This window comes from Oryzias latipes, chromosome 7 (assembly GCF_053564925.1).
Source record: "Oryzias latipes strain Hd-rR chromosome 7, Olatipes_Hd-rR_3.1".
Lineage (NCBI taxonomy): Eukaryota > Metazoa > Chordata > Actinopteri > Beloniformes > Adrianichthyidae > Oryzias > Oryzias latipes.
The window spans coordinates 25212935-25233289 of NC_136243.1; the positions used below are offsets into that span (position 1 = coordinate 25212935).

At 36.8% G+C, this 20355-nt stretch overlaps 1 protein-coding gene across 8 annotated transcripts in view; it reads left to right on the forward strand.

Annotated features, from left to right (window-relative positions):
• The window catches only part of cpne5a (copine Va), a 98135-nt gene extending 86414 nt beyond the window's left edge, over positions 1 to 11721 (forward strand). For all 8 annotated transcript variants that reach the window (XM_078950694.1, XM_078950693.1, XM_020704604.3 and 5 more), the window contains 5 exons: positions 646 to 773; positions 3272 to 3374; positions 6940 to 6997; positions 7533 to 7606; positions 8549 to 11721. In XM_078950694.1, the coding sequence (XP_078806820.1) occupies positions 646 to 773; positions 3272 to 3374; positions 6940 to 6997; positions 7533 to 7606; positions 8549 to 8737 (552 nt within the window). In that variant the 3' untranslated portion in view covers positions 8738 to 11721. The remainder of the gene's footprint in view (positions 1 to 645; positions 774 to 3271; positions 3375 to 6939; positions 6998 to 7532; positions 7607 to 8548) is intronic.
• Positions 11722 to 20355: the final 8634 nt, after the last annotated feature.

Consider the following 20355-nt stretch of genomic DNA (forward strand, 5'->3'; position numbering starts at 1 on the left):
TTCCCTCATACAACATTTTCCTTAATGTTTTTTGTGTTGTTTTGTTAGATTAAGTCTGTATTTTTCAGGAATAAAAAAAACACATCAGTTTCCAAGATTTCCTTTAACATTTACCATTTTGGGGTTTTATGTAAAAATTATTGTGATTGCATGCTTTAAGTTTTAATTCTGTGTATTTCTTTTGTTTTTTCTTCAATCACACAAACGTGTGTTGATGTTTTCCTTACAAAGTATATTTCTTTAGGACCGGCTGTACCAATAAGAGAGAGGACTATCTCCAAATTATTTCTACTTTTTGCCTGTAAATGCAATATAAAAATATTCGTAATATGGATTTTATAAAAACTTTTATACATTATTTGGTGAAAAGAAAATAAATCACTGAAATACCATGCAAGTAAATGACTTGAAGTGTTTGTTTTTTGTACTTTTTGACTGGAAACATAAGCACAACTTTAGCGCCCCTTAAACTTTATTAAATACCAAAACTATTTTTAGCCCCATAGTTTTCCCCCAAATTAGAAACTATTGTCTTTTTTATCGTAAACAAGGTAAAACAAAATGATCTTAATGCAGAAACTGAATGTGATTTTCTGATGTGTTAGGATGCACTAGTTGTATTTCAAAGTTGTGTATGTTTTTCAGAATGGCAACGTTGAGAACCCGTACTGTAACGGCATGGAGGGGATCCTTGAAGCTTACCATCAAAGCCTTAAGTTAGTTCAGCTGTATGGACCCACCAACTTTGCTCCTGTCGTAAATCATGTGGCCAGGTATACAAACACAACCCCCCTGTTTTGTTGCATTCACAGTCATTTTACACTGTTACCTTTCCTGTGGAGGTGCGACCTCTGAACACAGCCTCACCATCAAAGCTTAGAAAGTAACAAACAGATGAAGAGAAACAAAGTTATTCTGTTTGGCTGAGACACTGGAAGTATAAACCAGGTTTTTGTAGAGGAAAATATTTAAAATATCTAATATATTCCAGCAAATTGAAAACACAGAACAGCAAAAGCAAGTCCAGCTAGTGTCTAGAAGAAAAGATTAGCCTTTTTTCAGTGTTAGTTTCAACACTGAAATCAGATTTTTTTTTTATTGTTTTGGGCAGCAATCATTTTCTCTCCTCTGTAGAGAGATGAAGCCAGTAATTTGAGCAAATAAAAAAAAAGAAGAAACAAATGCACAAACCAAAAATTTAAGATTTAAAAGAAAAGAGTGTTAAGATTAACAAATGAATACAATTTAAATGAACATATCTTGGCAAATTACTGTTTCCAGGCCCAAGTGTGTACTTAACCAGTGTGTGCAGTACAGCACATTATCAGAGATGAGTCAAACAGTGCCTTTTAACAGCAGAGGTAAATTACACTTACTGGCCACTTTAATAGGTACATCTTTCTGGTACCGGGTTGGACCTCCTTTTGCCTTCAGAACTGCTTTAATCCTTGGTGGCATAGATTCAACAAGGTACTGGAAACATTCCTCAGAGAGTTTAGTCCATATTGACACAATAGCATCAGACAGTTGCTGCAGATTTGTCGGCTGCACTTCCATGATACCAATCTCCCGTTCCACCACATCCCAAAGGTGCTCTAGTAGGGGGAAATCTGGTGACTGTGGAGGTCATTTGAGTCCAGTGAGTTTATTGTCATGCTCAAGAAACCAATTTGAGCTGATACCAGCTTTATGACATGGGGGCGTTATCCCGCTGGAGGTAGCCATCAGAAGATGGTACACTGTGGTCATAAAGGGATGGACACGGTCAGCAACAATACTCAGGTTGGCTGTGGTATTGTAACAATACTCAGTACTAAGGGGCCTAAAGTGGGCCACGAAAATGTCCTCTACACCATTACACCACCCACCACCAGCCTGAGCCCTTGAAACAAGGCGGAGGGGGATCCAAATTCTGACCCTACCATCCGAATGTTGCAGCAGAAATGGAGACTCATCAGATCAGGCAATGTTTTTCTAATCTATCGTCCATTTTTGGTGAGCCTGTGTGAACTGTTGCCTCAGTTTCCTGTTCTTAGCTGACAAGAGTGGCACTCGGTGTCGTCTTTTGTTGCTGTAGTCCATCTGCCTCAAGGTTGGACGTGTTGTGCGTTCAGAGATGCTCTTCGGCAGACCTCAGTTGTAACCGCTGGTTATTGAGTTACGTACGCCTTTCTATCAGCTGGAACCAGTCTAGCAATTCACCTCTGACCTCTGGCATCAACAAGGAATTTCCATCCACAGAACTGACACTCACTGGATATTTTCTCTTTTTCAGACCATTCTCTGTAAATCCTAGAGAAGGTTGTGGGTGAAAGTCCCAGTAGATTAGCAGTGTCTGAAATACTCTGACCAGCCTTTCTGGCCCCAAAACCACATTCAGAGTCACTTCAATCGCCTTCCTCTCCATTCTGACACTCTGTTTGAACTGCTACAGATTGTTATGACCATGTCTACATGCCTAAATGAGTTGCTGCCATGTGATTGGCTAATAAAGTGGCCAGTGAGTGTAGTTAATACTTTTGAGAAAAGTACAAATGTTGTATTTTGGAGTGACTCTCATTTAAATTTGAAAGTCATTCAGGCATTTAAAATCGGACTAATTAGCATATCAAAGGTTTGATGTTGAGGCTTGGACTGATATTGGTGGAGGTCCGTCACTGTCAGGCAGGTGAAGAAGACAAATGCCTCTTTAATCTGCACAGCAGCATTCATAGCTCCAGCTGCTGTCACTACGGGGCACGCTCTTTGATTAAAATGTCGGAGCTTCTTCGTCAAATCCATCCAGCTGGGGGGCGAAACAAAAGGCTCACCTGTGACCTGTCCTTGACTTACTGGATGATCCTCATTTTTTTTTTCTGTTGTGGCTCATCAGCCGTGGTCAAATAACTGCGATGCAATCTATAATGTTCTAAAATAGCTGCACTTGCATAAACAGTCTCATAAATTATTCATTGCCGGCGATGGACAAGAGAAACTAGGCCACACTCACTGTAGTGTCGCTGAAAGGGTTCTGGGCTGACCTGAGATTTCGAGTTCTATACTGCATATTTTACTACCTGTTACTCAACCACTACTACATGTTCACATTATCCATTTATAGAAGAGTTTCTTTTTTATTTTAAAGAGTGCAGCTTTTAGATATTAAGTAATCTCTCTGAGTTCTGGAAGGAACCATGAAAAACAGCCTTTTTTTTAAACCTTTTCAGCTGAATTGTTCTAACATGGACTCTTTCACCTCAACCACTCTGGGCTGATGGTTTCTTTGACCCAGGTATGCGGCTGCAGTGGAGGATGGATCTCAATACTTTATCCTGCTCATCATCACTGATGGAGTAATATCAGACATGGCTCAGACCAAGGAGGCCATAGTGAATGTAAGTTCTGCTTCAGCACTGGCAGCACATCACTGAACTCTCCCTCATTTGCTGAATTTCAGATGATTTTGTATTTTATTTTGTTCAACAGCTCCTTGACTCTTTCTTAATTTGAGGATTATGAAATGAGTGGTTGAGCAGATTTGTGGAATTATGGAATGTTTTCAGCTCCACTTGTCTAGCCCAACCCCTCAACCCTCCATGCTTTGTTGGTTTGTCCAGTGTTTTACCTTCACTCTGAGAACTTCAAGTGGCTCAGCGAAAATGAACTTAACTCTGGTTAATTGGTTTACATTAACAAAGGCATATTTTTTCTTTTTTTTTTTAAATTAAATATTCTTTGGTTGCTTAATTTGTATGTTGTATCTTTTTTTTACGTTTGGGTCCTGACAAAACTGCAGCTCTTGGAGTGACAGTGAGGTGGTAAGACTTTCATTTTGTGCTTCCTCGGCTTCAACCTGGTAGATCTTCGCAGCAGAATAATGCTTTGACCCACAGCAGACTGGGTTTAAAGGGAATTTGCGACTGTTAATCAAACCAATTGAACAGCCACACCTTCCTTTTAAGATCTTGTCTGCTGCTCTGCTCTGCTGAACTTGGGAACTGGCTTCTTCATCTCTGTCTGCTCAACAGAATCCTGGACGTCCTGCTTTGCCTTTTCGTTCAATCCCCGTGAAAATGATAAATCACAAGCAACACGCTATCCTGTCTGGTTTTGTTGCTGTCTTGTGTTTGGAGAGCTGTTTTAAACACATGACCTCTCATAATGTAGCAAGTTCTTTTAATGAGTTAATAGTATTGCATATTTTTAATCCACTAATCTTAAATCCATCTTCACCTACTAATATTTTCAAATCTCATGTCAGGGTAAAAACATCCTGTACTTTATCCATTTCAATCCTTTCCTTTAAGCTCAAAATTGAATTCTTGGATTTTAAATCATAAAAGTGGATATCTTTTCGACCTGAAAGGCCAAACCATAAATCAATTTGTTTCTGGCTATTCGATTATATTTGCAATTTGGCGTTCCAAGAAAACACAGGATGTCCTTGGTCAGACTCACCTCTATGATCTGCAGAATGTTCAAATATTTGTGTATTTTTACTGCTTGTTGTATTTCCCTTTTAGTTGAACTGGTGTGTTGGTTGACACAGAGTCGTGTGACAGAGTAAACTGATCCACAAATGTTTTCTTCTTACCAAAGTCAGTTTACTATAGACATGGTTAAGCATGACTTTAAAAAATGTTTTTAAATGTAAAAAGAACATTTACTGTTTGATAAAAACTAGCCCATTAAATCATGTACTTATTTAGGAGGTGCCCTCTTCACAAGCTGTGTCACCTGTGGGTTTTAAATTTGTTCACAAAATCTAAATGAAACCTTTTTCTTTTTTTGTAAATTTATATTCTGTTAAGTAAAAAAATAACATTGATGCCAAGAAAAATGTAAAGATATATTTTTATTTAAAAGAATAGCCTAAATCAAAATACTGCTACACTGGCAGAGTCTTCATACTTTTGGGAAACATATAAAAATATTGCACACTAACCACCATATGGCTAGGCTCACATCACCCTCAGCAACGATCGATCAAGCGACCGTGCACAATGAAAACTTTATGTATATGCGCGTTTTGGGCTTCTAGGTTCAAAGCTCTTGCATTCATGTGTTGCTATGCATGTTTTTAAGTCTGTTTTTAGCTTTTGAACGCACGTTGAAGTTAAACTAGCTGAACTTTGACCAATTAGGAACTTAGATTTAGTAGTGACGCATGGGTAGTGTTCTTTTCAATTCACTAAAGTGTCCAGATCAGAGAGGAGAAATTAATAATTGCGGTTTGTGCCCAGCCGGAATTATTTGACGCCAAGTCTTTCGTGTATCGGTATAGAGCTGGGAAACAAAGAGCCTGAAGCAAGATTCACGATATTTGCACCACTTAGACACTTCGCAACAAGCTTGTTCCAGATGCTGATACATGCACTAGTATTCCGTAGCGACAGTCCAGTGTGAACACCACATGCTAAAGGTGCGTTCAAGAACCGGCGTTCAGTGCATTCTTGCAACACATGCCTGGCATGAACGTAGCATCAGTGGTAACAGAAGTTTGGAAAGCCAACACTGCTGTGTTTTCATTTTCCAAGCAAAGCATCTACAATTTATATAGCATCACCCACGGCCGCATGTCTACAATTTAATCACTTTTGTTTGCAAAAAGCGTCTGAGGTGTGATGTTGATCTTATTATTTCTGATTCAATAAATGAAAAACAAATGGAATGTTTTTAGATCTGGAGAGTGTCGTAAAATCTCCTGATCAGAGCTGGCTTGTCTTCTGTGTCACTGTGGCTACACGTTCTGAGGGTGAGAGTACAAGTTCGCGCAGATGATGGAGTCTTCTCCCCTGAGCCACTTTATAGGACACACAAAGTAACAAATGGTGTAGACTGAATAATTCAGCTCTCAAAGCCAAATCTGTTCTGGCAATTATGGGTGCTGAATGTGTTTGTGATCTAGTAAGCTGGAAAATGGGTAAAAACCAAAGTGTATTTTTTTTCTTGTGAGACGCCTCAAGGAATGAATGAAAGGGAGGGAAAGATAAATTTGGAGAAAAGATGGTGGAAGGGAAATTGATGAGACTACAAAGGGGACGGTCCTTTTCTATTTACTCCTATCTGTGACAGGCTCTTTACACACGGGAGGTTTTTCCAGCAAAGCTGACCTACTTTTACCCTGTAAATGCATTTCAAAACCAGCCCATATCATTCATTCATGCCAAAGCTTTTTACATTCTGCACGAGTGCCGCCATCTGAATTCATGGTGCATAGGATCATCTTCAAGCGTTCAGAAGAGGATCATTATTGAACTTTCACATGCAGATATGATATTTGCTTACAGCCACAACTCTTAATTAATGCGGTTTAAAATGTGTTTGCATGCAGGAGTTGTGTGATTTAACACTGAAGGATATGTGTTGGATTTCTGTGAAAAGTTTTAGGAAACGTGGACTGTGGAACAAATGTCACCATCTTCTGGAAATAAAATAAAATAAATAACTATGCAGGAATAGTTTTGAGTATGTGAAAAAAAAGGTTCTCATTTTTTGTTTTTAAAGAAAAGTTTTCCTTTGAATTTGGAAACTGAGTTTTTTCATGGACATGTTTGTTTGTCTTTTCTTTACATTCTTCTATTTTCATTGTTTTATCCTCTGCAACTTATCTCTCTGTTTAGTTTTTTTCAAAATGAATTTCTGTATACCATATTTAATTCATTAGAAGATAAAACCTAAAGTATTCTGTAAAGTCGCTGACAAGCTGGCAAAGGCCTTCAAACATGTCGACTGTGTTTAGCGGTTAGTCAAAGTGTTTTGCAACACGCAGGCTTCTTCATCAAAACCTCTCAGCTGACTAGAATACTTTTTTGTTGCTTTTATACTGTTCGTGTTCTCTGGATGGTTCTGGCAGGCTATTGATAACTCAGAGATTTGCTTTGAAGAAAAACAGCAGATGTTTAAAAAGAAAACCTATTCAAATGTGGACTGACTGTTGTCTCTCTTGCGTGTTAACAGGCAGCTAAACTTCCTATGTCGATCATCATTGTTGGCGTCGGCCAAGCTGAGTTTGATGGTGAGATTACAAGACAATTGTGTTTTTTTGGATATGACGTGTAAACCCATATTACTATTTTTTTTTAAACTTTGTAAAATCTTTGAACACTTCAAAGACCCACTCTGGTGAAAATCATGTTTTTGATGTTTTTATGATGCTCTTGTGACGTTTTGTGAGGATGGAGGACATGTAATTAAAAAAATCAAGCTGGCATCTGGCTCAGAAATGTACAGCTGGATGGCTCTAATATTTCCACAACTCAGAGGTGAAGCTCTAATGAACTACTGCCATTCTGCAGAAAGGATATCCTAGAAAGCGACAGTTTTTTGATTTGGGGTAAAAACAGCATAATCATAATTAAAAACCCACTGGGAACGCATTTACATGAGATCAAAAGATGAATGGAGTGGGACTTTAAGTTAATTTTTGTATTAGTTTATTGGATAAAAACAATTTCCCGATTGTTACCGTCTTGATCGACCCGAAATTTCCGTTGAACAAATGAGATATAAAGGAATAATTGATTTGATGAGGATTTTTTTTTCCACTGTAGCAATGGTTGAGCTGGATGGGGACGACGTCAGAATTTCCTCACGGGGAAAGTTAGCAGAGAGAGACATAGTACAGGTGAGAAATGTGTGGTATTGTTTCCTCACATCCTTTCATCGTAAGACTACAACAGCACATGCAAAGGCACAATACATTACAAATTTCCTCTTTGGTCCATCAGGCTCCTTGACTTTACATGTAATATCAAAGCCCAGTGCACATTGTCATGACAGTAACTGTATGCATTTATCACATATGGAGCTTTTTCTTTTTTGGTCTTTTCTTAGTCTATAATTGGCATGGGGGCTAATGTAAAAAAGATGAAATTCTTCTTCTAAAAGTTTCCTTTCTTTAGAATTTGCATTTATATTCAGCTTTTATTCCATATTTACTCACATTTTTTGATTAACATATGATTTTTGACGGTGAAGGCTCTTAGTCATCAGGGAGGTGTGGTCTTGAAGTTGTCATAGCAACTGGACTGAAATTCATCTTCCTTGAAAAGTTTTGCCTCTTATACAAGTGGCTTCATCAGACTGAAGAAGCGGCAAAACATTTCAAAGAAGATTTTAAGTCTTTTTGCTATGATTCAGCTTCAAGATAAGATTTTTGACTAAAAAAAAGTATTTTTTTGTACATAAAGTTATTTTATGAAAGACCCACAGCTTTCTTTGCTTAGTTTTTATTGAATAAGCACTGATGTGTTTTCATATGATGATAAAATGTTGTAAGACCGACTTTTTTTGGTACTTTTTGCTAAATGAATTACCTGCCGAGGCTCAGATAATTTCGAAAACAGTTTAATGTGAATTATAAAAAAGCATGATAACATTAGTTCATAAGTTTGGACACTGGTTTGTGTGGACACAGTTGAGAAGTGTTACTGTTGTGGGGAAAAATCAGACAAATAGGCTTCTTTCAGCATGACTCAACAGAAACCCACAACTGAGTGAAATACAGAGCAAGAGCTCCATACATAATTTAAAGAGAATGATTCATTTATTTTGTGTGTTGTAACAGTTTGTACCGTTCAGAGACTACATGGACCGCACAGGTAACCACGTGCTGAGCATGGCACGGCTGGCAAAAGACGTTCTGGCTGAGATCCCTGACCAGCTGATCTCCTACATGAAGAGCAGAGCCATCAAACCCAACCCCGTCCCTCCACCTTACTCAACCTGCAACAACCCAGAGACCACCCCCCTCTGAGTCCCATCTCCACACAGCTTTGGAAGCAACGTCTGTTCTTTGAAGGGCAAAAGGAAGCTCTGTCTCTGCCCATTGGGGAAGTGAGTTCTGGCAGATCCAGAAAGGATCCATTTGGGTTTAAACAGACAGACTGCTGTGAAACCTGATGATGGATAGTTTTTTTCTGTTCCATGAGAGTTTAAGGAGGAGAGCTCAGAAAAGAGATGAGATGAAGGTAGATGGTAATTGCTCTCTGAACTGTCAGAGATTTAATGGATAGCAGCAATGGAGGATGGCCTGATTAAAGGCGTAAATATATTAGGATGTTGCATTCTGTATGATTTGTTGCACCTTTTTGTTTAACTAGAACATTTCGTGCATACTAGTTTATTTAAATAGTCTTACCCTGCAGTTTTACATCTTATATTTTGTGCCATGTGTAAACTGTCCCCATTTCTACTTTGATAAGTGTGATATATAAGCATGTAACTGACCTGTCCAACAAACTCATTTTCACTCATGGAAACGTTTGAGTGTAAGCCGCAGTGTAGGTGAGTGCCATACTGAGTTTTCTTATCAGGATTCATAGGAACAAAATGCACTAATCACTGTACAAAAAATAAAAAAGCACAGTGGTCATGACCTTGATAAACTCAAAACCCTGTTTTTTAAAAAGCCCAACTAAAATGAAAAATCTGGAATGGACAAGATAGTTTCTTCAACATGGCTTTAACTCGCTTTTTTTAATCAGGAAGAAATGTTTACACAAAATATACTAAAGTTATTTGCTAAGGATGATTGTACTTGTCAGAAATTAGAAAAAAAAAAACAGCTTTGTTTACATAAAAACAGAAATATAAAAAAATACAGTTCTTTTTCATTGTGAAAATAAAACCCAGGAGGTATATTGTGGTTACAAGAGATGCATACATGATTTTAATGTACCGTACATTGTTGTTGGGTTCTTTCTTTATCCCTTCTTGTTTGTTTATATTTATTATTTTAAGTTAAGCATATGTCAGTAAACCTGTACATTTGACAAAGTTAAAAGTAATATTATTTGTTATAAAATGTTTCATTTTAAATATAAAACTTTTTGGGGCTTTGTTCCATAATAATGGCAAAAGTAAATTTTTTATTACATAATTTATTTATTTGTAAATGCTTATTTACTTGTATAGTTGTTAATTTTAGGTAAACTGGGGCAAAACTAAATTATGCACTAAACTATTTGTTTGAAGTTTACACAAAAATAATAAGTTTGTTGCGTATTTTATTTTTATTGATCAGATCCTAAAATGCTTTTAACGGTAAAAACATCTATTTTTTGACTGACTTGAATTCTGTCCAACTCACTGGAATCTTTTTTATTTTACAGTTTAGTATTTGCGCATTTCTTTAGTCCTTCATTTGAGACAGAGCAAACATCTGGTGTCATCTCAACACAACAAACAATCTCATCACAAGCTTCTCTCATTCAAGCCACTCAATTCTCAATCCAGCAGTGCCTACTGTATTGAAACATATCCAAATTCAGTTTGCAGGTCTCATGTTCTAAATTATGCGAGTGTCTCCAGATTTGGGCCGTCGCAGCAACTGCAGTTTATGCAGCAGTCTGTCTGCACCGCTGTCGTTTTACCACCATACTTTTTATAAACATTCACCTACACCTTTTCAAATGATGACAGCTCAACGTGTCACCGAGCCTTTTTGAAAAGCATATAAGGTCAAGACTTGTTTACAATTCAGCTGCGGTTGGTTACATTGTCTCCAGGATATGTTTTTTTTATTTTTATTAGTTTTTTAATATTTTGTTTCTGTGAATTTTATGTTGATTGTTTTCATTTTATGAGTTGATTAACTTTGTTTGTATTTTTTAGTGCATATTTTACACTTCCATTAAATGTGGTAATGCAAAGGTCACAGAGAGTTCTGCAGAGAACCTGTCCAAAGGTACTGAACATGCAGACCCTCTCAGAACCCTTTTTGTAGTTAGAAATGTCATCAACAAATACATCTCTGGTATAGAGGACAAGATTTGTTTTTCTGTCAGCAGAACTATTCTGCGTTTAGATGGAAGCTCTCAAGCTTAGTTGGGTAATGCTTCGAAATTCAAATGTACCCATAAAAAAAGCCATTCATTTTAAGAGAATATATAATTTTTCTCTAAATAGATGCTAGTGTTTAGGTGAATTACTTACTTTTTATCATTCAGTTACGTTTTTGCACTTTGCTTTTTAGCTGGTGTGAATTCAACTTGATCTATGGCTTTTAGTTTGTCTGCATGAAAAAAGCAAATCTAGAAAAAAAGGAACGCTTTGACAAAGGATCAATTCCAAAAAACAGCTTTTACCACCCATTCTTCTAAGGTTCAGAAAAATGATTTTATTTTTCTTTAAGATTTTTGGTTTGCTACATCCTCATAGGGTGACAAAAACATTTTTATGGACACATAATGGAACTTATGCAATTGCAAAACAGGAGAATAATTTGTATTTTTAGCAGCAGAATGGTTTATTTTTTTCTAGTGTAAATGAATTTGATTTCAAATGAGCCTGAACTCTAAATATGTACATACGTATGACGAATGTTCAGGGCCAACATGTGTTCAGCTGTTTATCTTTAGCCTTTATAGACTATGTGCATGTTTGTGCCAAAACACCAGAGGTCAGGTAGTTTGATTTCTCCAGATTAGTGCATCTGCCACATGCTTCAGTTTTAGCTAGGGTGGAATTTGGAGTTAACTGCCACTTTGAGCATGTTTCATCTCTGCATTTCTTTCCATTCTGTTCCTAAGAGACACAAACTGTATGGGTTCGTATTGCTACTGCTCCTGTTTTATCCCAGGTTGTTTACATACCTCTCTTGGACTCTGACTTGCATGCTGAATAATTTCCAAACCAAGGGTTGGACCCGATATTGTCCTCTTAACTGTGGTTTGTGAAATGCTATGTAATGGATTGCCTTAATTGATGATTAATAAAATATTGATTACTTTGGCAGAATTCAAAGTGGGTTTTAACTGTGTCCCTGTTTAGCAAACATCATTTACACACGCTGCAACAACCTTTTAAGTCAATGGTAAAACAGTTTTCAAATGAATAGAAACTATGCTGGGAAGCATCCACAGGAGACAAGGCAGGTTCATTTGCATGGCATAATTCGCACCAGGTAATTTAAAGAATGTAAAGTGCTTTACAGAAGAAAAATAAACCAAGAACACACACTACACTATAAATAGTACAAAATCAGTAAAATCACAAGTTAAAAATTCCTTCAACATTAGAAAGTAGTTCGGAGTGAGGATGTAAATCTATTCTGCTCTGCTTTAAATCTTTTTCTAAAGTTAGGTTCACACTGCCGTTGTTCACATGCGCATTTAAGTGGCCACTCCCAATGAAAGGTTTAAACACGTGATTTGGGCTTCTGCGTTCAAAACTCTCAATACGTAGCTATGCAAGTTTTTATGATCGTTTTCGGGCTCTACATAAAAAATCGTGTGGCCATTAAATGTGCGTTGTGAGTTAAACAGGTGAAACTTTGACCAGCAGGGACTGGTGGTGACATATGGATATGGGCATAATCCGAATTGATTCCCTACCCCTACATTTATCCCTCCAAGCGAAGAGAGACAGAAAAAAATTACTGTTTTCAAATTTGGATGTTACTACCGATAGCTGACGCCATCAGTAGTCGCCAGTCGTCTGCATTGGTGCGTAGCTGCCAGTGCTCAGAAAAGGTAAACTGGTAATTGGGTCAAATGCAGAGAAGAATTTCCCCGTTGTGTGATAAATAAAGTATCAATTATTGTTATTAATTATAATTATTATTATTAAAATACATAACAGTTTTACAACTTTAAAAAGTCTTGCAAAAACAAAAACTCTATACTTAAATTTAGTGTGCTTCAGAGCATTCACACATGTAGAAATTCGTTTCTCTTCTATGCCTCAGCGCGATTCGGATCACATACCGGCAGAGGGATAGCTAGCCAAGCTCAGTCGCAACAGTTCCACCCTAAAAAAAAACCTTTCGAACACCATTATAGCTGTAACCCTTGTGCTATCCAGTGTGAGCACCATGAGGTAAATGCGCATTGAATATGCGTCAAATGGCTGGTGTTTTTGAAACTCGACACCTGAAAAAATGTCAATTTAAAAAAAAATACTCATTAGCCCAGCTGTGTTCCCTAACTCAAACTGATGTTTGAAAGGGAACATATTTGGATGGTGATGGTCCTTCAGAATTACCTGTGTATCAAAAAATAGAGTATTTTCTTGTTTTATTAGTTTACACATTTACCAACTGTTGTTTACCAATCCACATCCCCTTTGACTGGCAGAAGCTTCATTAAATTGTTAGGTTCTCATCTGTTCCTCTTCTGAGATTCTGCTCAGACCTTTGAAGAGCAAACGTCAAGTTTTTCTCGAGTCTAAATAATAAATAACAAGAACAACAGAACCATGAACAAAATAATTTAAAGTTGGGCAACCTTTACTATCAGTAAGCAAAGAACAGGAGACATTAGATTGTATGAATTTACAAACAAATATGTAGAAGTTAAAGTGGAATAGTTAGAGAATGTTTGCAGATATTATCTTGATGTGGTTGGAATCTGTGAAGTTTTGCTCTGCCAGATTTTATGCTCTCTACCTAAAGTCACTCAAACGCATTTATACTTGAATAATTGTGTTGGACGTTTAAAATGTATTTATGTACGCCATTAGTGTTTTCTTGTTGGTCTTAAAGTCCTGACTTGGATAAATATTGTTTTTTTTTTTTTTTTTTTTTTTTTGTAAAACCAGATAATAGATTGTTTAATTTTTTTTTTAAATCACAGTGCATTTTTGCTATCATAGCAGTAAAATTGATTATCTCTGTTTTTGGTTCTCCCTTTTATTACCAGCAGACAAACATTAATCCTCCAAAGATAGATTAAACTGTTGTTATTTTCTGTGATGAATGCACACAGGAAAGAGCTTCATTTCTGTGGTTTAAAGCAGCTTCAGATACCACATTGACTAAATAAACCTTTTAAACTATGTGACGATCCCTGACAGTCCACCAAGCTTAGACTCTGCTTAGTGACATCAGTCAACATCACTATCTTTTTGCTGCTACACAACACACCAACTGGAGATTATTTTTCCTTTTCTATGAGCAGATCTTCAGTGAATCTATTTTCATTCTCAGTCCCGCTGGGTTGCATATTTTATCTCTTTGCAAAAAACTCCACTTTTCCTGCAGCTACGTCTTTGTGTGGAGTGAATCTGAAGGCATGTGGCTAAATGTATATTTTTTGATGGCGAGAGACTACGTCTCTCAGCTGACCAGGGAACGCCTCGAGGAGCTGGAGGAAGTGGCTGGGGTGAGGGAAGTCTGGGCATCTTTGCTTAGACTGCTACCCCTGCGACCCGGTCCAGGATAAGCGGAGGAAGGTGGATGGATGGCATGTCTTCACTATTGCTAATCTATTTTCTACATTGTATATTTTGTCAGAGTGTATGTGAATTTTGGTGATTTTTTTTGTTTGTTTTATCTCTGTGGAAATACTGTTTAAATATTTGCTAAAAAATTTCAAGCTCTAGAATGTGAGTTAGAGGTTGTGTGGCCCTGCGGCGAACTGGTAACCTATCCAAGGTGTATCCCATCCTTTCCCAACAGTAGGTATAGGCTCCAGCAACATTGTGACCCTAAAAGGGATTCATTGGGTTTAGAAAATAAGATGACTTGATATGGATAGATGGATATTTAAGCTCTGTAATCTCTAAAGTTAGAGTTAAGCAAAACTTAGTATGTAAAAAATTCGTATTTAAGACACATGCCATTCCTATTCAGGCAATAAAACTGTTTTTGACATACTTCATATTTAATGTATTCATTGGGTCATGTACTGTATGTATAAGTACAAATATGTATATTTATCATTAAGATCCATCATTTACATGTGTACTTTGATGTTTATATATGAATATGCATCTCTCTTAATTTATTTTTCAATCAAATCATGAATAATTATCTTAAGTTTAATATATCTGTGTATAGATGTATATCTCTTTTGTTGGTATTTAGTATTTTTGTTTTTGTTTTGATTACTTGAAATAAAGCTGTTCCAAATCCAAACTTTCAAAGCTGAAAGGTGGAAAGTGATAGTTCTATGAATGTAAAACGGTTAATGAAGATAAGTTTTCAGCAGTTTTATACAGTTTAAAGATAATTTGTCTCATTTTCTTGTGATGTATTCTTGGAAAATGAATTGTTCTTTAGAGGGATAGCACTGCTATTTGCATTAGAAATCAAATTAAAAATAATAATGATAATTTTAATAATAAATGTTATTTGAACTGCAGTTTATTTCTTGAAGACAATATCTAAGTGCTACATGAAGGCCAAAAGTTAAAGATGTTTATAATTTGAAGGAGTAGTTCTTCCACATTTACTCACTCCCACATTTCCAGACTCGGAGGACAGAGAGCCAGTACCCCTGGCTGTCACTGTGACAGGAACCAGCCCTTTAAACACATGGAAAATCCGGAACAGGGTTCCCTCAAATGTCATGTGCCACAGCCTTTCTTAAATGTAAAAAAAAAAAATGGATACGCTGTCATACAAGTGAAACATTTTTCAAGCATATGCCAACAATCCAACCACTGGGGAGGTCTGACAGGCTTCACTGCAACACCATCCATCCTACCTTCAGTGGTGATCTGTTGACAGCCTCGCTGAGCCCATCTTCCACTGCATTTCAAAAGTTCCACCTCCCGTCTTACAGGTGAATAACTATTTTCTCACAGTACTCATCCATAAACCTACAAATACTTTAATAAATATTGTTGTATCATGTTGTGTTGCATTTGTTGGAGAGGGATCGGACGGTTAAAAAACTACTGATATTACACTTCATTGCAAGCTCCAGTTTTCTTTTCAATGTACTTGAACTGTATCTTTTTCCTGGTGTCCTCTCTCAGCGCATTCTCCTAAGAGACGTGTTTTTCTCCCCTTAATTAGATGCTCTGCTTACAAATCAAGATGTCCACCTGGGGAGAAGCAGGCAGCCACTGGAGACATAAATTACCAGCCAAAGAGAGCCGACGCCTCCCTTTCCCACCCACAGGCTGCTTGAACAATACCCACCAAATGGCAGCCAGGAAGAAAACGGTCAGCTAATGACATACAATTACATCCTGCTTGTGCTGAAATATAAAAATTTCCTTTATGCTCTGTGAATGCAAAAGCTCTGAGATGAGAGTTCTGCTCAGAAGTCAGCGCTCTGAAGTTAAGTTATGGAGCAAAAATAGTTGTTTCAAAAACCTTTGATCGTATAATAAAATAAAAAGGAAAACAGTTTCCCAAAGATATCTAAAGATAACTATGTGATTTTTTTATTGCTACAAAAGACTAAATTGTAACAATGACAAGTTTAGATATTGCAAGGAGGGAGTCAGTTTTCTATTGCATAAACCTGTTTTAGTTTATTTTTCTTTTTTTTTATTCATGGTTCTTTGTTCTTTTTCCAGTTTAATGTGATACTTTTCTTGCAATTACTTCTCATCTATACAGTAAATTTTGTTGTTCCTTTTTTGAAGATAACATTAGGTATCACACAATTTAGATTTAGCAGTAGAAGCCATTTTCTTTTTTTCTTTTTTTAATTTCTTCTTTGACTTTGATCCAATCATCTTTAAAAATCAAGAATTTTTTTTTTTTATCTTAAAGTAGGAACTTTTTACTGCATTAAAACAATCTAAAATTCCAAATTTTAATTAGGATTTTTGCAATAACCTTTGTTTTTTAATAGATAACTGCACCCTGCTGAAATCAACAGTTTTACAGGATCCCTTGTGTGATTTTTATTTTTTTATCTTCTCTGCAGTCTTTGGAGGGATCTTTGCTTCTCTGTCTGTAATCATAGATGAAGGTGGACTACACTTCCAGTTCTAACCTGTAAACTCACAGTAAGTGTGGCTCAGCTCTGGAGGTGCTGTCCAATTAAAACCTTGATGTCTTCCAGCAGCAAGGTCAGCTTCCTCTGAACAACGTCCATCAACCTTTAGGTCAACTGAAAATAATTAGCCATTTATTTTGAGATAAGGACTCAAAGCAAGGGATCGTTTAAACTCCCACCGTGCACTTGTTATCGCGCTTACCTTTTAAGCTTTCTTCTCTACTGTTCAGAATGAACTCCTCTCCTCTCCCCTCATGGCCACAGCACAGGTCTCAGTGAGCAGCACCCACTCACCAACACAATTCGCTCTGTACCCATGTATTGGCAATAAATCATCATTAGGCTGCCCATAAAGAATGATATTATTGGAAGAAGTGAATTTGCTGGGCACTGAAATGCAGCCACAGTGGAGCACTTTCCCATTACTGCCTCTATCAGATAAGGTGCTGAGAATTGGTTGGCTTGGGAAAGCTGTCCTAGCCAAAAATAATTGTGATGAATCAGCTTCGTTAGGAAGTTAGACTAAGTAAGAAGTCATAGAAACACCCTAATCTTTGTACCTGCTCATTAAAAAGACATTGTGAGTGTTTTTGACCTGGAGATGTGTACAATTTGTTTTAGTTATGAATTTCAATATGCAAAAAACAAACATCAGTGTACTGAGAGCTTTTACAGCATTTTACAGTGCTGGTGTGTCCGTGCAGCGAGGTCTATGATGCATTTAACCAAAGGAGCCTTATTTACTGTTTGTTGCTTTCTGGAACAAATGTTTCCTCATAAATATTCATTCTCATTACACAGAAAAACAAAACTAAATTGAACCTGTCTGAGCTATTTTAGTGCTTTAATTTGAGTTGTTTATGCCTGTACATAAAAAAACACAGAAAATGTAAATAATCCAGACTCAAATATTGAACTAATAAGTTTTAGTTATCTGTTAACCTAATACTCACTATTTACACTTTTTTTTAGAAGTAAAGGTTTAAAAGGAAATTTTGTGTGGAATGACATCAACATTTCAGATTTAAATCCTATGCCAGATTTTTCTTTTTACCTTCCCAGACAATCCATACAAATCTTTAGATGTTTTTGACGACAAATCAGCTTTTGTCTTTTTTCCTGCGGTTTTTGTTGATCGATCGATAAAAACTTGCACTTCTGAGAGAATCAGATCTATGTCAGCGATGTATTTCATTATATCAGAAACAAACAGATAACAAACATGCTTTGTTCTCTTTAAATCAAAATGTTGTTGCATCTCTGAGTGCTGCCAAAAGCAGACAGAATTATCCCCCCCTTGGTCTGTGTCATTTAGCAGTGAACTCAGAAGTGCTCTCAGTGCTCGCCCTGGCCAGGCTGTCATGTAGTAAAAGGTTTTGGAGCATTTGGATAAATAAGGTTGCAGCAGGTTGGAGCTTCATGTTTGGTCGGCAGTCTGTTATTTCTTTTTCATCTGTATCATCCTTTGTTTAGAGTTTTTCCCCTTTAACTTCGTATGGGATGCCAAATTTTTAGCTAATTAAAATTGGCTCACAAATTCATCAGATATACGGTGGTCAAATTTTTGCAGACTGGCTGCATTTAAAAAAATATATATTTATAGGTTTGACTGATAAACAAGAAAAAAGCTACATGCCTTGTTTTGAATCAGGCTGATTTCAATGCTAAAAGAAATATAAGAGCTAAAAACATATATTACTATTAATGTAAATCCCAATTTTAATATGTAAAAGTTAAATGTTAAATCTGCATTTGAAATGACATTCAATAGCCTTTTAAACTAATTGCAGAACCATATTTGTAAATGAAAACTTAAATATTCACTCCACAAGTTTAACTGTTAAACAGATGGATAGAGTACTTTATTGGTCCTGAAAGAAATAGCATATCCATCCATTGCTCCAAACATACACAATAGATTGAATATGAGGATCATAAAAGGATATTACAAATATTAAAAGTAATGAAAAGTCATGAAAACATAATAATGTCGATCAAACTCACTAAAAGCAGCATAAAAAAACAAAAGTATAAAAGTAGTAAAAGCAGTAGAAGCAGTAGACCGTTCAGTGACTCCTCCTCATGCCCCCTCCCCTCCTAGCTGCATTGAACAGTAAACCAAAATGGTAAACATAAATATAAAAGCGAAAAAATGGGTCTAAAATGTTGTGTAATAAATCTTATTGTAAAATTATGCATTCACACAATTGTAAGTTAGAAAAGCTCAATCTAAAACTAAATGTAAATGTTTATATTTAGATGTTTGAATTAGTATTTGAACAAATACTTTAAGTTTGCATTTCTATTTAGCATTTAGATCACATATTTCAAATGTATATTATATAAAAATATATATGATGTGTATTTTCAATTATATTTTTGTCTTTAGATCTACATATAAATTAAACATTTAGATGAACATTTTTGTTATCAAATTCTGCCTAGTATTGTTTGGTATTTATAATCAGCCACGATGCAACCATTTTATTAATAATTTCTGCCTTAATGTGATGAAAATGTAGCAAAATATTGGCTAAATCTGTTTAACTGTCAGTTGATTTTAACCATCTGACCTATTGAGTTTAGTGCCAATAACCTAGAGGCACTTTTGAAGTCTTTTTTTTGGTGAAGTAAATCGTGAAGGGACGATGCTAACAGGTGGGGACGGAAAAGTAGTGGCTGAAAGAGAAATGTGGTGAGAGAGATTGGCCTAGGACTGGGAAGTAAAGGGGATTAGATGGAGGGAAAACAAGTGTAGCCAGGAGGTGAGAGTGGAGGAGTTGAGTAGGAGTGAGGATTAGAAGATGGAGCAACAGTGAAGCAGGGCTCTATGAGTCATCCATCAGTAACTGGATCTGGCCCTGTGGAGGACAGAGACTTCCTACCACGGGATCAGGAGGGGTTTTCAGCAAGAGCCATGACTGGGGTTTTTTCAAAAGACACAATAAACATAAAAAAAGTAGTATACGGTTGAATGAAGGATCTCCTGATATTATGGAACTTAAATTAATGAATATTCAATTCTCAAAACTTAGTGATGACAGCTTATAAAAAAAAATCTATTTTTAATGATATTATGTACAGAAAAAAAGTCTGAATTTCAGAAACGCGGCTACAACTCTGAAAATAATGAGTTTGGCAGCTTTCACATCTGCTCCCCAAATCCTTCTTTTCTGCCTTCTCCCCATTTAACAGAGCTGTTTCCTCATCCCGCGTACGCCTGCACATCCGTGTGTATTTACAGTCTCAGAGGACACACAAACACATGCACTGCAGGGTGTGTGTGTGCCCCTGCACGGAGAAACACTGGCAACAGAGACAGCGGTAGACTGGGTGCAAAAAGATAACAGTTTGTGCTGTTGTATGGGTGTGACACAGCTGAGCTTCATCCTTCTAACTCACTACAGCACTTTTAGAGAGAGTCTCTAAAAGTGTAGAAACCACAGCTTCATTGTTGTCTGTCCCACAGCACTGACAGACCTGTGCTGCTCATCTGATGTCACCTGCGCTGAGCACCGAGACGCTTCTAGTCACCCACACAGTTCTGCTTGAAAGGCAGTGACTTTAAAAGCCACAGAAAGCTGGCAGACTCAGCATTTTGAGACAGAAAAGTGGATCTGGAGAAAGAAATAAGGTTTTGTCTAGGTTCATGTAAGCCGTTCCTTTGCTCACAAGTTTAGCCTCCTGATGAGTC